The 15301-nt window shown below is 46.9% G+C and overlaps 1 protein-coding gene across 13 annotated transcripts in view; it reads left to right on the top strand.

Moving 5' to 3' along the window:
- The window catches only part of HP1BP3 (heterochromatin protein 1 binding protein 3), a 77215-nt gene that overhangs the window by 51417 nt on the left and 10497 nt on the right, over positions 1 to 15301 (top strand). For all 13 annotated transcript variants that reach the window (XM_074975064.1, XM_074975063.1, XM_074975062.1 and 10 more), the window contains 3 exons: positions 9633 to 9787; positions 10477 to 10567; positions 11376 to 11535. In XM_074975064.1, coding sequence (XP_074831165.1) covers positions 9633 to 9787; positions 10477 to 10567; positions 11376 to 11535 — 406 coding nt within the window. The remainder of the gene's footprint in view (positions 1 to 9632; positions 9788 to 10476; positions 10568 to 11375; positions 11536 to 15301) is intronic.

The raw sequence follows: 15301 nt of genomic DNA, 5'->3' as shown, positions 1-15301 counted from the left end.
ACCCCGCAAAAAGAGGGACAAATCTCCCCATAAATTCTCTAAAAACAGGTCTCCTTTGTCTCTTCGTCCTGTCAGACTCTGTGCTCCAGAACAGGTGCACCTGGAGCTACAGGAAGATTACATTGACTGTATCGGGAGCTTCCAGGGCGCTGAAACCTTGCAGTGAAAGAACAGTAACAACTTGTGCACTGCATAAAAACAGAAGGGATCATTCTCCCTCTGCTTTGGTGGTACTGGCCCTGCAGACGTCCTCCACTTTTAAGGTGAGATGGACAGTTCAGGCCAAGCCCAAGACACTTTGCAGACTGGACCTCAATATGACCTCCTCTAGGACCTAGCTATCTATACAGATCTGGAATCCTGAGTCCTTCTCAGATCCAATCCTGTTATAGGATGTCCTGACTCAGTCAGGCCAGCATCTGCCAGTATCTTGCCCCAGCTGTGAATTGGAAGCTCCAGTGCAGTCACGTACTCCCCATCTACTCCTGTTCCTGATAGGCCAGGGTAGGATCCCGTGGTACCTTTGGCTCTAGGGTTGGAGCATGATAAGAACATAAGAATGGCTATACTGGGTCAGACCAATGGTCCGTCTAGCCCAGTATCCTGTCTCACAATAGTGGCCAGTGCCAGATGATTCAGAGGGAATTAATAAAACAGAGCATTTATCAAGTGGTCCATCTCCTGTCATCCAGTCCCAGCTTCTAGCAGTCAGAGGTTTAGGGACATCCAGAGCATGGGGTTTTCCCTGACCATCATGGCTAATAGTCATTGATGATCCTTGTTAGGAGGATGTGAAATAAAAAGGGTAAAGACCAAACAATAATAATCTTGCTTCTGGCCTTGCTTTTAGTTTAAAGAGGCTGAATAAGTGAGCAAAAGAATGTAAGTGAAAGCACAAGGCTGCATTCCCCTCCTTCTCTTATACCCCCACCCCAAGCTGGTAGCCTTGCCTTTCAGTAACAAGAGAAGATAAGGGGCTAATCAGTTGCTATGGTAACCAAGCAGCTGGAGGAGTGGGAAGGTGTAAGGAGGAGACACATAAAGTGACCACGGCCAAAAGTAACCTTGCTCCTTACCCCTCCCATCAGGTACATAAGAGGTGGGCTCATTGCCCCCAGACACGAGACACCCCCGCCCCCAGAATGGAACACGACCATATACTGGAAGGGGTGGTACCAGGGAAGGGGCACTACAAGTATAATTAAGTTTGCCAAGGGGGGAAGCAAATTCCATTCCCCCTTTACGCTCTCCCTTAATCCGTATGGTTGGAATTCGTTCCCATTCCTTTTCCCCCTTCATTAAATCACGGGTGGGTATTCGGTGAGTGGTTACACCTCTGTTCTGGATTATTAAACATCATCCCATTCACATCCACAGGTACTATTTACCTTTCCACGTTGGATTGTTGTGATTTCTCTCCATTCCACCGTTCCACCATCCTTTGCATTTTGTTTCTGTAAAGCAAATAACATCATTTCCTGTTTCTCATCTTCTGTGTGCTTTTACCTCTTTATTTTTGTACAGTGAACCCACTCCTGTCCCCCATTTTCTGTTGCCAGTAATAGCAAATTGGGCCCTAACCGGTTAAGGATCCGGTAAGGGCCCTTCCATTTAGGAGCTGGGAATGGATGGGTTTCCTGGAATCATAGAATCATAGAAGATTAGGGTTAGAAGAGAACTCAGGAGATCAACTAGACCAACCCCCTGCTCAAAGCAGGACCAGCCCTGTCTAAATCATCCCAGCCAGGATTTTGTCAAGCTGGGAATCTGGTACATCACTCAATCACCCACTGCTGTATATTGTGTTCTCCTGGTAGATTATACCATGTTTTGACTTTTGCTGCCCCTTGCTCTTTTTGCCAGGCCACTGCCTGCTGAGGTCAATTAGGGTTAAAACCCATTCTTGTGTTAATCCATGTGTAGAAACCTCTCCAGGTACTGGAGTAAGCAAATTTTCCCACCGTTACACGGGCCTTCCCATAAGAGCTTCATGGTGGGGAGAATCCTGTACCTTTTGATTCTTTGGGCCCTTATTCTCATTAGAACAAAGGGTAACAATTGTGACCAATTTTTCCCTCCTTTTTCTACCCCCCTTCTCAATTCACTTTTAATAGTGCGGTTCATGCGTTCCACCTGTCCCACAGCCTGCGGGGGATAAGCAATATGGAATTGGCGGATGTGATTGCAGAGCCATTGGCCATTATCTTTGAAAACTCATGGCGATCAGGGGAAGTCCCGGAAGACTGGAAAAAGGCTAATGTAGTGCCAATCTTTAAAAACGGGAAGAAGGAGGATCCTGGGAACTACAGGCCAGTCAGCCTCACCTCAGTCCCTGGAAAAATCATGGAGCATGTCCTCAAGGAATCAATTCTGAAGCACTTAGACGAGAGGAAAGTGATCAGGAACAGTCAGCATGGATTCACCAAGGGAAAGTCATGCCTGACTAATCTAATTGCCTTCTATGATGAGATAACTGGTTCTGTGGATGAAGGGAAAGCAGTGGACGTGTTATTCCTTGACTTTAGCAAAGCTTTTGACACAGTCTCCCACAGTATTCTTGTCAGCAAGTTAAAGACGTATGGGCTGGATGGATGCACTACAAGGTGGGTAGGAAGTTGGCTAGATTGTCGGGCTCAACGGGTAGCGATCAATGGCTCCATGTCTAGTTGGCAGCCGATATCTAGCGGAGTGCCCCAAGGGTCGGTCCTGGGGCTGGTTTTGTTCAGTATCTTCATTAATGATCTGGAGGATGGTGTGGATTGCACCCTCAGCAAGTTTGCGGATGACACTAAACTGGGAGGAGTGGTAGATACGCTGGAGGGTAGGGATAGGATACAGAGGGACCTAGACAAATTGGAGGATTGGGCCAAAAGAAATCTGATGAGGTTCAACAAGGACAAGTGCAGAGTCCTGCACTTAGGACAGAAGAATCCCATGCACCGCTACAGACTAGGGACCGAATGGCTAGGCAGCAGTTCTGCAGAGAAGGACCTAGAGGTGACAGTGGATGAGAAGCTGGATATGAGTCAACAGTGTGCCCTTGTTGCCAAGAAGGCCAATGGCATTTTGGGGTGTATAGGTAGGGGCATTGCCAGCAGATCGAGGGACGTGATCGTTCCCCTCTATTCGACATTGGTGAGGCCTCATCTGGAGTACTGTGTCCAGTTTTGGGCCCCACACTACAAGAAGGATGTGGAGAAATTGGAGAGAGTCCAGCGAAGGGCAACAAAAATGATTAGGGGTCTGGAACACATGACTTATGAGGAGAGGCTGAGGGAACTGGGATTGTTTAGTCTGCAGAAGAGAAGAATGAGGGGGGATTTGATAGCTGCTTTCAACTACCTGAGAGGTGGTTCCAAAGAGGATGGTTCTAGACTATTCTCAGTGGTGGTAGATGACAGGACAAGGAGTAATGGTCTCAAGTTGCAGTTGGGGAGATTTCAGTTGGATATTAGGAAAAACTTTTTCACTAGGAGGGTGGTGAAACACACTGGAATGCGTTACCTAGGGAGGTGGTAGAATCTCCTTCCTTAGAAGTTTTTAAGGTCAGGCTTGACAAAGCCCTGGCTGGGATGATTTAATTGGGGATTGGTCCTGCTTTGAGCAGGGGGTTGGACTAGATGACCTCCTGAGGTCCCTTCCAACCCTGATATTCTATGATTCTATGATGCTATCAAACAGCTACACACTAGAGTTGCTCTCTCCCAGTCCCTTTTCAGGGACCTGTCTCATTAGAGGATTCTCAAATTAGAGCCCATACCTTCCCCTCATGTAGGGAAGGTGTTTTACTCAAGGTACTTTCTCACCCCTAAAAGAGGGGGGCCTGGAGGCCAATGCTGGACCTCAGGCAGTTGAATGTCTTCATACAGCACTCAAAGTTTAGGATGATCACCCTGGCCTCTGATACCCTCCCTCAACTCAGGCGACTGGTTTATGGCCCTCGATTTGAAAGAGGTATACTTTCATTTGGACATTTCCCACTTTTCTCTCCGCACCCCCCGAAGGTTCCTGCATTTCATGGTGGGCCCAGACCACTTTCAGTACAGAAAGTGGCCTTTTGATGCCCTTAGGGTCTTTACAAAAGTGCTTGTAGTGATAGCCAAGGCAGACCAACATTTTCCTACCTGGATGGTCATGTCAGAAAATGTAAACAGCAGCCCCTGCTGCACTTCAACTCTTTCATTGCTGGGATTCCAGTGAAATTTAGACAAGTCCACTTTAACACCCACGCAAATCATAGAATTATTTGGGGTGGATCTGCAGCAACAGCCTACTTACCTCAAGACTGATTCCTTGCCATGAGGGATCTCATTGTCCAGCTTTGTCTCAGTCCTCAGACTAGAGTATGATCCTGCTTGGTCCTGTTAGCTGCCCACTGCCATGTGGCTTATGTCACCCTGTTTGCACGGCTGCACCTGCAGTGTCTCCAAACATGGTTAAGGATACTCTGTGTCCCAGTCAGGTACTCACTGGACAAAGTTTCTCTTCTATGGAATGTGCTGATGTCACTGACCTGGTGAGAGAGCAGAGACATGGTTTATGTGGGAGTCCCCTTTGTTCCCGTGCCACTTACAAAGAGCACATCTCTATGACCAGACCTCCCACAAATCCTTGTCCCCGAAAGAATCCAGGCTGCATATCAATCTACTTGAGCTTCAGCCAATTCACAAAGCCTGCAAGATGTTTCTATCCATTATCCAGTCTCCACAAATCCAGGTCAGGTCAGACAATATAAACACAGTCTAACAGATAAACAGGGAAAAGCGAGATCCACCCCACCCTGCAGAGAGGCAATCCAACTTTGGAATTGGTGCCTCAGGCCACCAGATCATCCTCTCAGCAGTACACATTCCAGCGATAATCTGCTCCCTAGCAGAGAGCCTCTACAGACATTTCTATGTGGATCACGAATAGGAACTTCTACCTGTTGATAGTGTAGCGCATTTTTCAGCAATGGGAAGGTCCTATCTTAGGATCTCTTCTCAACCCAACGGAACAAAAAGTGCCTATCATACTGTTCCCAGGCTGCCCAGGACCTCAACTCCAGAGGGGATGACTTCCTGGTACAATGATCAGACCCATTGATGTATGCCTTCACTCCATCCCCCTGGTAGCTCATGTACTTGGGGAAAATCAAGCTTGTTGGAGGGACAGTGATCCTGACAGCCCCCTAGTGACTGAGGCAGTTCTGGTTCACCACCATCCTAAAGCTAGCTGCCCATCCATGTGTCCACCTACAACCATTCCTGGACCTGATAGCCCAGAACATGGGCAGGGCAAACCACACCAACCCAGCTTCCCTGCATCTGGCAGCGTGGTTTTTGAATGGACAACAAGCATAGAGAGGGCATGCTCTCAGAATGTTCAACCCATCCTAAACAACAGCAGCATGAGACCCTCTCAGTGGAATAGCATTTACACTTAAGTGGATACGATTCTCCCTTTGGTTCTGGAGTACCACTTACATTCTGAGGCATTGGGAATACCCCTCATACTGGAATATCTTCTCTCACTGAAGAAGTCGGGCTTGTCTATCTACTCCCTACGTGTGGTAGCTGTCCCGCCCTCCCAGTTACAAAACCTGTCCCTGCCAGGGCTCTGAAGCTTGTCCTTTCTGGTCTTATGAGACCACCATTTGAACCCTTGATCTTCTGCTGTCTCCTCTGTCTCTCTTTGAAAAGTTGCCTCCTTGACAGTAATTACCTTGGCTAGAAGGGAAGAGAAGGTTGCGGCCCTTATGGCACACCTATGTCCAAATAAATTTAGTAGCCTCTAAGGTGCCACAAGGACTCCTCGTTGTTTTTGCTGATACAGACTAACACGGCTACCACTCTGAAACCTGCTACATTATACAGTTTTTCAAAAAGACAAGGTTCTTCTTCGAGTGCTTGCTCATGTTCATTCCACTGTAGGTGTGTGTGCTTGCCATGTGCACCAGTGCCAGAAGTTTTTCCCTCAGTAGTATCCGTAGGCGTCAAGGGTATTTACGAAGTGCATGGCAGTAGTCTCAGGGCATCCAGATCTACCCGTACCTTGACAACTGGCTCATCAAGGGCCACTCCAGGCACCATGTCCAACACAGTTTCATAACACTGCAAGCCACCTGTCAAGAACTGGGCCTGTTGATAAACGAACATAATTGAACATTGGTACTGCTGCAGAGGATAGAGTTTATCGCTATCTAATGCCTTCCTCCTTTCGTGGTCAGGCGACCTGATATATGCCATCCCACTGATCAGCAAAGCCCTCTTGAAGATCAAGAGGGACAAGGCATGAATCACTATGATCACCCTGGCTTGGCCGCGCCAGCATTGGTTCAGCATGCTCGTGAACACTTCCTGGCTGCTCAGACCTGCTCTCTCAGAATCACTGACGATTACTGCACCCACACCTCACCTTTCTCCACCTCACTGCATGGTTGCTGAGTGGCTGAATCCCAAGAAGCAAGCCTGCTCTAGTCAGGAGTAGCAGGTCCTCTTGGAAAGCAGAAAACCCTCTACCAGGGCGACATACCTGGCAAAGAGGAAGCGCTTCTCCTACTGGGCGTTGGAACGGAATATCTCTCTACAATCCATCCTAGGTTATCTGCTTCACTTAAAGCACCAGGGCCTGCCTTGTTCATCGATGAAGGTACGCTTCGTGGCCATACCAGCCCTCCACCCTCATGTCCAGGGTAGATCAGTATTCTCACATGAGGAGATCAGGTTCCTGAAAGGCCTGTTCGGGACCCAATTCCCCAGTGGGATCTCAACCCAGTCCTCTGTAGACTCACTGGCTCTCCCTTTGAACCTCTGGCTTCCTGCTCCTTTTCACACTTGTCATGGAAGGTTGTGTTCCTTGTAGCTATTACTTCAACCAAGTGAGTCTCCAAGATTAAAGCCCTTGTGTCAGAACCCCGTACACTGTGTTCTACAAGGACAAGGTCCAACTGCATCCCCATCCAGTCTTCCTTCGAGTGGTGTCGCAATTCCATGTCAACCAGGATATCTTCCTCCCGGTATTCTGTTCAAAGCCTCACACATCCAACAAGAGTCATCAGCACACCCTAGATGTCAGACATGCCTTGACTGTCTACCTGGAGCGCACCAAGCCCTTCCGCAGATCTACTCAACTCCTCATCACGGTGGCTGACAGGATGAAGGGCCTCCTGGTGTCTTCTCAGAGGATTTCGGCCTGGATCACCACCTGCATCCATATTTGCTACGAGATAGCACAGGCTGTGCCTCCACCGATAGTGATGGCTCATTCCACAAGGGCTCAAGTGTCATCAGCCGCCTTCCTGGCGCATGTCCCTATCCAGAACATCTGCAGAGTCAGGACGTGACTATCACTACACCCTTTCACAGTGCACTATGCCATCACCCAGCAGGCCAGTGATGACGCTGGCTTTGGCAGAGCAGTGTTGCAATTGGCACATCCATGAACTCCTGCCCATCTCCAGAGGTATTGCTTGGGAGTCCCCTACAATGGAATGGATGTGAGCAAGCACTCGAAGAAAAAGAACTGGTTACTATCGTTTCATAACTGTTGTTCTTCGAGATGTTGGTCATGTCCATTACATGACCCACCCTCCTTCATCTCTGTTAGACTTCTGGCACGAAGGAACTGAAGGTGGGGGAAGCTGGCAATGCCTCTTATACTGGTGCATACACATGCCACTCCAGAGGGTGCCAGACCGGTCCCCTACAGATACTACTGAGGGGAAAACTTCTAGCACCGGTGCATATGGCGAGCACACACACCTAGAATGGGATGTACATGAACAACATATCTCAAAGAACAACAGTTACAAAAGGTTAGTAACCATTTTTTCTTTGCAACTACATCCAAAATTCGTGCCTGGAGTTTCACCTTAAACTCCACTGTTTACCTTCTGGCATTTTACTCTGAGTCTCACCACAGCATGGAAGAGACAAGGCTCCCCTCTCTAGGCATGCGCAGAGATCTAGCCTTCTGCCTGCACACAACACCCTTTCGAAAGTCTTCAAGACTGTTGTTGCAGAAAAAAATAAGTCAAAAGCTCTCTTCCCAAAGGCTTTTTTAGTGGATTTTCTCCTGTCTCACCCTTTTATGTTATGATCTTATGAACACCCCTTCATCTCAAACTGTTAGGGCCCACTTGATGAAAGCCCAAGCAGCATCAGCAGCTTCCATACAAGGAATCCCTCTGAGATGTACAGAGCAGCTCCTTAGAGTTCTGTACACACCTGCACCATGCATGCTGATTCATGCTTCAGCTTGGGGATGCCTCGTATGGCTCAGTGGTCCTCCACTCTGTGTACAGCATACTTCCTTGCTCTGCACCTTCTTCCTTAATGAGAACCTCTTGCGAGTCACCCACAGTGAATACCCATAGGGACCAGCACTCAAAGAAGAAAGGAAAGTTAAGTGCCTTATAGTAACTCGAGTCATTTGAGATGTATGGTCCCTGTGGGTATTCTCAACCTGCTCTCCTTCCCCTCTGTTCAGTCCCTCATGGGATTCACATTACACCAGGAACTGGAGAGGTAGATGAACTGTGCCGCCCCTTATGCCCTCAGTTTGAGGCACAGGTGCTGGCATGGACCAATGGACACTGCTATTAAAGAATTTCCAGTCCCGGGTGCACATTGCACATGCACGCCCACAGTGAATACCCATAGATCAGTGGTCACCACCAGTCAATCTTGGAGACTCTCTCCCAGTTGATCGCAATCTCTGGTGGTGCATCAGGGCTGCTTCTAAGGCAGGCTCCCTTCCTGCCTCTGCCCCACGCCACTCCCTGAAGCGGCCAGCAGCCTAACATGCCTCCATGGCCCTGGGGGAAGGGGAGGGACAGGGGGCTCCGCGCTGCTCCTGCCTGCATGCACAGCCCCCGCAGCTCCCATTGGTCACAGTTCCTCAATGGCCAATGGGAGCTGTGGGGGCGGTCCCTGCAGAGAGGGACAGTGTGCAGAGCAGGGGTGCGTTGGCCCATTCCAGGAGCGGCGTGGGGCCAGGACCACCTGAGGTAAGTGCCACCCCCTTCAATGGGCAGGTCCTGAATGGCTCTGCAGCATTAAGACCAAGAGGAGCGTAAGTACAGCAGGACCAGCATTTCTCTTCCACCACCCAACCTGCAGCCTCCCAGAGCCAGCCCCCCATGTCTCCTCCTGCACCCCAAGCCCCTGCCCCAGCCCTGAGCCCCCTCCCAGAGCCAGCACCCCATACCCCCCGCCTGCACCCCAACACTCTGCCCTAGCCCAGAGTCCCCTCCTGCACCCAAACTTCTTCCCAGAGCTTGCACCTCTCCCGCCTTCCTGTACTCCTGCCACAGGCTCAGCCCGCACCCCTTCCCGAACCGCACCCCACTGCCCCAGCCCACTGGAAGTGAGTGAGGGTGGGGGATAGCGAGCGACGGGGGGGATGACGTGAGTGGGGTGGGGCTTTGGGGAATGGGCGTAGTAGATCCTCTGTTGTCCTTAAATTCAAAAAGTGATCTTGGGCGTATAAATGTTGGAAACCACTGCCATAGAGATTACACATCTTGCAGAACTCCAGTTACTATAAGTAACCTTTCTTTCAACAGCTCTTCCTATATGTGTATAGCTGAGAATACATGGAGCCCCAGTCCTTGTTCTGACTTCAGATATATTTTGTAAAATGTATTTCAGAGAAGTACCTCCACATCCACTCCAGAGCAGCAAGTCAAGCTGGAAGATATCCTTCCGCTGGCATTCACCCGCCTTTGTGAACCTAAGGAAGCTTCATACAGCCTGATCAAAAAATATGTGTCTCAGTATTACCCCAAACTCAAGGTGGATGTAAGGTAGGTGTACGTGGTACATATTGATAACAGGTGTCTCTGTCACTGTTTTGAAACACTAATTTCTGTAGATTTGCCCTCTTCTGCTCCTTTAAGGAGATTGTAGATGACATTTTTAGCTCGGCATTGTAATACCCTCCTAGAAGCTGAGAATAAAATGCTTTTTCCTGTGACTTTTTTTTCTTTCTGTAACCCGTATGAAACTTCTGATACCTAAGGTAGCATTGTTCATATTGCACATCCACCAGTAACATAAATGGAATTCCTTTAGTTGTTGGGATATGAATATTTACAGGTTTCCTCTTGGCATCCACTTCCTTTTTTATGCTGTAAAGGGCACACAGCCTGCCAGCTAGTTCACCCATGTGGATGGTTTAAAAAAATGTGATGTTATGTACGATCTTTTAATTGGTAAACATAAAGAGCCTTCTGTCCACTGACTGATTGGTGGGTAAGTCACCCACCTTGTCCTATCTACAAATTTGCTTTACAATTAAGTCAAACTTTTAAATTGAAACATGAAGCTTGATCTTTTCTGGATAAACTGTAGAACAAGAAGACAATGTCAGTTCACTTTTAAATAATATCCATTACTCCTTGCTCATGTCACTTGCTGATAGTTACTCTCATGCCCTGGGTAAAGTGTCATCTCTCCACCTCCCCTTTAAAGCTATATTGCCCATCTTTTTCAGACCTCAGCTGTTGAAGAATGCCCTGCAGAGAGCAGTAGAGAAGGGCCAATTAGAGCAGATCACAGGCAAAGGAGCTTCTGGAACATTCCAGGTCAGAGGCCAGAGTTAGTTTTACTTCACCTTCTGATGTTGTTTATACCATACGTAATCCTTCTCTTTTCTCCCCCTCTGATTTTATTGGGCTACAACTGTCTCTAGCAGCCTATCAAATAGGATTCACCTGCAACAGTTCTCAGATTGTGGAATATTAGGATTCTTAGGTTGGTCTACACTTTTGGAGCGGGACACCCAGCTATTCTTGCTGAGATCTATAGCCTGTTTGTTGTCAGTAGTGCTCCACATGCTGCTTCGTCTCTGACTCGCTAGAGTGATGAGGCGGGATGGTGGGGTAAGGGTTTGGTTTTTTTAACATTCTGTCAGTGGAACTATAAATACTTTTGCTAGGTGTGTGTGAGTCCCACCTATGGCAGAGACGTATGGAAGTCTAAAGCCAGTGGCTGTCTGGTCTGTGAGATGGAGGAAGGTCATGGCATGTTAATTAGCCGGTGGTGTTACTTTCTTCAGCTCAATATAAATCGTAGGACTGGAAGGGACTTCGAGAGGTCATCTAGTCCTGAGTGCAGGGGGCTGGACAGTACTAAGTATATTAAAAATATATCTACTGTGTATCTTGGAGATGGGACAGTGGCTCCAATCAACAGCATTTCTGGTCAATTGACTAAAAGACCTGTCTTCTCCTTGTGGGGTGGGAATGAAGTATTCCCTGTGCAACGTTTTAATGTAAAACATATCTCTGCTAATGCAGGAGCCCTGACTCACCTGATGCAGAAGAGTCTTGTCCTGAGCTGGTTTGGGAGAATTTTGTCTTGATTGCTTTTCTCTTCCTCCTTGGAAAATAGCTGAAAAAATCAGGGGAGAAGCCCCTACTTGGTGGGAGTCTGATGGAAGATGCCATCCTGTCTGCTATTGCTGCCATGAATGAACCGAAGACTTGCTCCACCACAGCTCTGAAGAAGTATGTTCTGGAGAACCACCCAGGGACCAACTCCAACTTCCAGGGTATGACTCCAAATCTACATAGCTGTCAGTTTCACAGAGACTAAGCGGGGAGTCCCAAAAGCCACAGAATTCTCTATACTCCCTGTTAAAAATGTACTGTTTGATTTGCCAGGGGCCAGGCAGCTGCTTAGCACTATCCTTTGTGAAAGAAGCACACTACAGAGATTCCCAGGATTTTAAAGTCCCATTATTTCAGTTGAGTCCCAAGGCTTATAGCCGCCTGGTCCCTCTCTGAACCATAATGGATTTTTGTGTCATCTTGCTCTAAAGCCCTCAGCCCCGGAGTCGGTGCCTATACAAGGAACCACATATTAACTTCATATTAGCTGCTTGTGGCTCCGGAACCATAGGTTGGCCACCCCTGGTCTAGATAGTACCATTCTTATTTGTCTTAAGCCAGTTGAATTGATTTTTTTATTTTTATTTTTTTTTGGTTACGTCTGGAAAAATTCTAGAGGACTGTAGCTCAAAAAAAATAAATGCAGTTCCAGATTTACTTCCTATCCTGAGATGTTGCAGAATCCTAACCAATGAAGCACCCATGCACCACCTTGACCAGTTTGCTTGTTTGTGCTGCCTCCACTTCTCCATATTTTATAATCTTAAGACTGATAACTGCTTGGGGCAGAGACTGTGTTAGTTGTATTTGAAAGAGGCATAGCACATCTTGGTTGCCAGAAGAGAAAAAAAAGTCTTTCTGTGGGATATTATAATTTGATTGTGACTTGTAAACCATTCTTTATTAAGAGTAGTGGTGATGTCTTAGGGACTCAAAGGTAGATTTTTTTTTTCCCCTAACTGTTCACTTGCAAAGGAACTACAGTATGTGGTGTTGATCTGAGCACTTCTGGACACTGTGATTGTTTGACCTGTGCTGGTAGTCATATGAGGCAGATGTCAACTCACTGTAATGTCCCCCTACTGCCAGACCCAGAAGCAAATCTCCAGACACATTAGCATTTTTGGTTCTTTGTTTCCAAATTTTTGTGATGCTTGGTGCCTTCCTGTAATGCTTACATGAGACAGGGCCAGAGATAGCACAGCCAATCTTGCACTCCCCATCTGCATCAGCATAATCAAATTTTTGATTTAGGGCTCTCTGATCCATAAAGGGGCCTAGCAATGAGGGCAAACGGGGATTGGCTGAGGCTAGTGTTCTTGTCATTCAGAGATCATGATGTCAGGTTCTTTTTCCAGTAGTGTCCTATGGGTGTTCCACTGTAGGTATGTGTGACGTTAGTGATATGAACTGTGATCATATAGATTATTGTTGCAACCAGGGTCCTATGGTTGCACCAGGTCTTGTATAGAGGAGGTCAAGTGGGGTGTCTATAGAAAGGTTGTAGTTTGCTGGTTATGATTATGGTGTCTGTATGTGTGTAGCATTTTTGTATTTGAAGTTTTGAATATTGGCTATGTACTTGTATCTCAATGTGTTTGATTCTAAGTAGTCTCAGTGAAGCATTTGGTCAGCTTCTTGAGAAAGGACTATTCTCAGTAAGTGCCCAATCAATAAACACTTAACTGACAATGAACTATGGGAGACACCAATCCACATCTGAGCTTTCTTGGGGATGTTCAAACTAACATATAAACAATGGCGTCAGCCTGCAAAAAGCTGAGTCATTCATGAACATGTGACTTGCCCAGGTGCCTACAAACTCCATCTTGTTGCTGTGATTTTGCACAGGAGAACAAAGGGGTTTCCTCCCACAAAAGAGAGAATATAAAAGGCCCTGGAAACCCCTCCATTTTGTCTTCAGCTGGCTTAAGAGATGGCCTCTCCACCCCCAGGAGATGCCTGAAAGAAACTGGAACAAAGGACAGTAACTACGGGGGTGGGAGTGATTGCTGGACCCAGACTGGGAAGGAGTCCAGTCTGTGAAAGAAGCTTATTGGAACATCTCTAAGGGTGAGATTTACCTGTACGCAGTTTCTTAATGTATTAGGTTTAGACTTGTGTGTTTTGTTTAATTTTGCTTGGTAACTTACTTTGTTCTGTCTGTTATTACTTACAACCACTTAAGTCCTACTTTTTATATTTAATAAAAGCACTTTTGCTTATAAATTAACCCAGAGTAAGCTGTGCATATCTCTCTATCAGCGTTATAAAGGGCAGACAATTTAGAAGTTTACCCTGTATAAGCTGTATACAGAGTAAAACGGATTCATTTGGGGTTTGGATCCCATTGGGAGCTGGGTGTCTGGGTGCTAGAGACAGGAGCACTTCTTAAGCTGTTTTCAGTTAAGTCTGCAGCTTTGGGAGAATGTGGTTCAGACCTGGGTCTGTGTTTGCAGCGTGTCTGGCTCAACAAGACAGGGTTCTGAAGTCCCAAGCTGGCAGGGAAAACGAGCTCAGAGGTAGTCTCAGCACATCAGGTGACAGTCCCAAGGGGGTCTCTGTGACCCAACCTGTTACAGTGGCATAGTCGGCAGGATCTGTGCACAGCTGATTGCTTTGAGATAGTGGTAGTGATTTTAAGTGAGTTTTGGGTGTGGTGGCTGGAGAACAGACAAAGTGGTTATTGGTTTGTTGTTTTCTGTTTATTTCGGGTGAGGGAAACAAGCACAAGAAAGCAGGAAAATGACTACCAGTGAGGCAGCTACAAAACTAGAGCTGGCCAGACTGGAAGCAAAAGAGAAGGCAAAGGACCACGAGTTTCAAATGAAGCTCAAAGAAGCAGAGGTAGCCAGGGAGGAAGCTGCTTACAAAAGAGCCATGAAAACCCAGAGGCTAACCCTGGAGTTAAGACAGAGAAATACAAGCTCAGATTGAGACTCAGAAGCATGAACTGTCTGTAATGGAGTGGAAGAGACAGAACCCTTCAGCAGCTGGCTCCGCTTCCCCAAAAATCCACAAATGGGAATGGTTATGTCCGCAGTATGATGGAATTCAGTGATATTGCCTAATATTTCATCACCTTTGAGAGACACTGCACCCTCCATGCAATGCTTGAAGGTCAAAAAATGACTTACTTCAGTTGCAAAATTGAGGTGAGAGCACTGGACATATTCAATAAGATGCCTATTGATGATTCTTCAGACTATGGTAAATTTTAAGGAACTGATTTTAAAACCATTTCAGATTACACCTGGAACCTACAGGGTTAAATTCAGGAGTCTTAAGAGGGGATCTGGATTGAGTAATGTGGTTTATGTAAATTAAATGAGAGAGTTGTTAGACAAGTGGGTGAGGGGAAAAGGCATTACAAGCTTTGAAGGAATGTGTGATTTGGTTACTCAGGAACAATTCCTGAGATGGGTTAGGGTTAGGGTTAGACTCTGTCTAACCCCCTACCATGGTACACAAAGGACTTGGGAAATGCTGTAGACACTAAACAAGCTAAATTGTGTGAACTGAGCCTGTCCGCCGTAGATTTCCTGTTAATCTTGTGTCTTTTGCTATTTCATCTATGGGTCAAGACAAAGGAGTTAATACTAATGGTAAACCTTTTAAAGATGTGTGACATACCTGATTTATGGAAAAAAATTTGTACATGCTAGGGATGGTGACAAAACAGTATCACAAGCATGTTGCTTTTCAGCTTATACCTGTGAACAGGCTGGAAGCTTGGCACAGCAGCAAAAGCATAACCGGTCTACGCTGCTGTGTAGAAGGAGAAACTGAGGCACACCGCCTCATGGCATTGGTGGCTGAAAGCCACGGCACCTACACTTTAATAGATATTGCTATCTGCATTCTGTTTGCAATACTGCACCCCAACATGTTTTCAGGCACCCAGAGACCAGGCACCCAGAGAGAATA

This window comes from Natator depressus, chromosome 18 (assembly GCF_965152275.1).
Source record: "Natator depressus isolate rNatDep1 chromosome 18, rNatDep2.hap1, whole genome shotgun sequence".
Lineage (NCBI taxonomy): Eukaryota > Metazoa > Chordata > Testudines > Cheloniidae > Natator > Natator depressus.
Note: the sequence above shows the minus strand (reverse complement) of the source record. Positions and strands in the feature narration are given on the sequence as shown.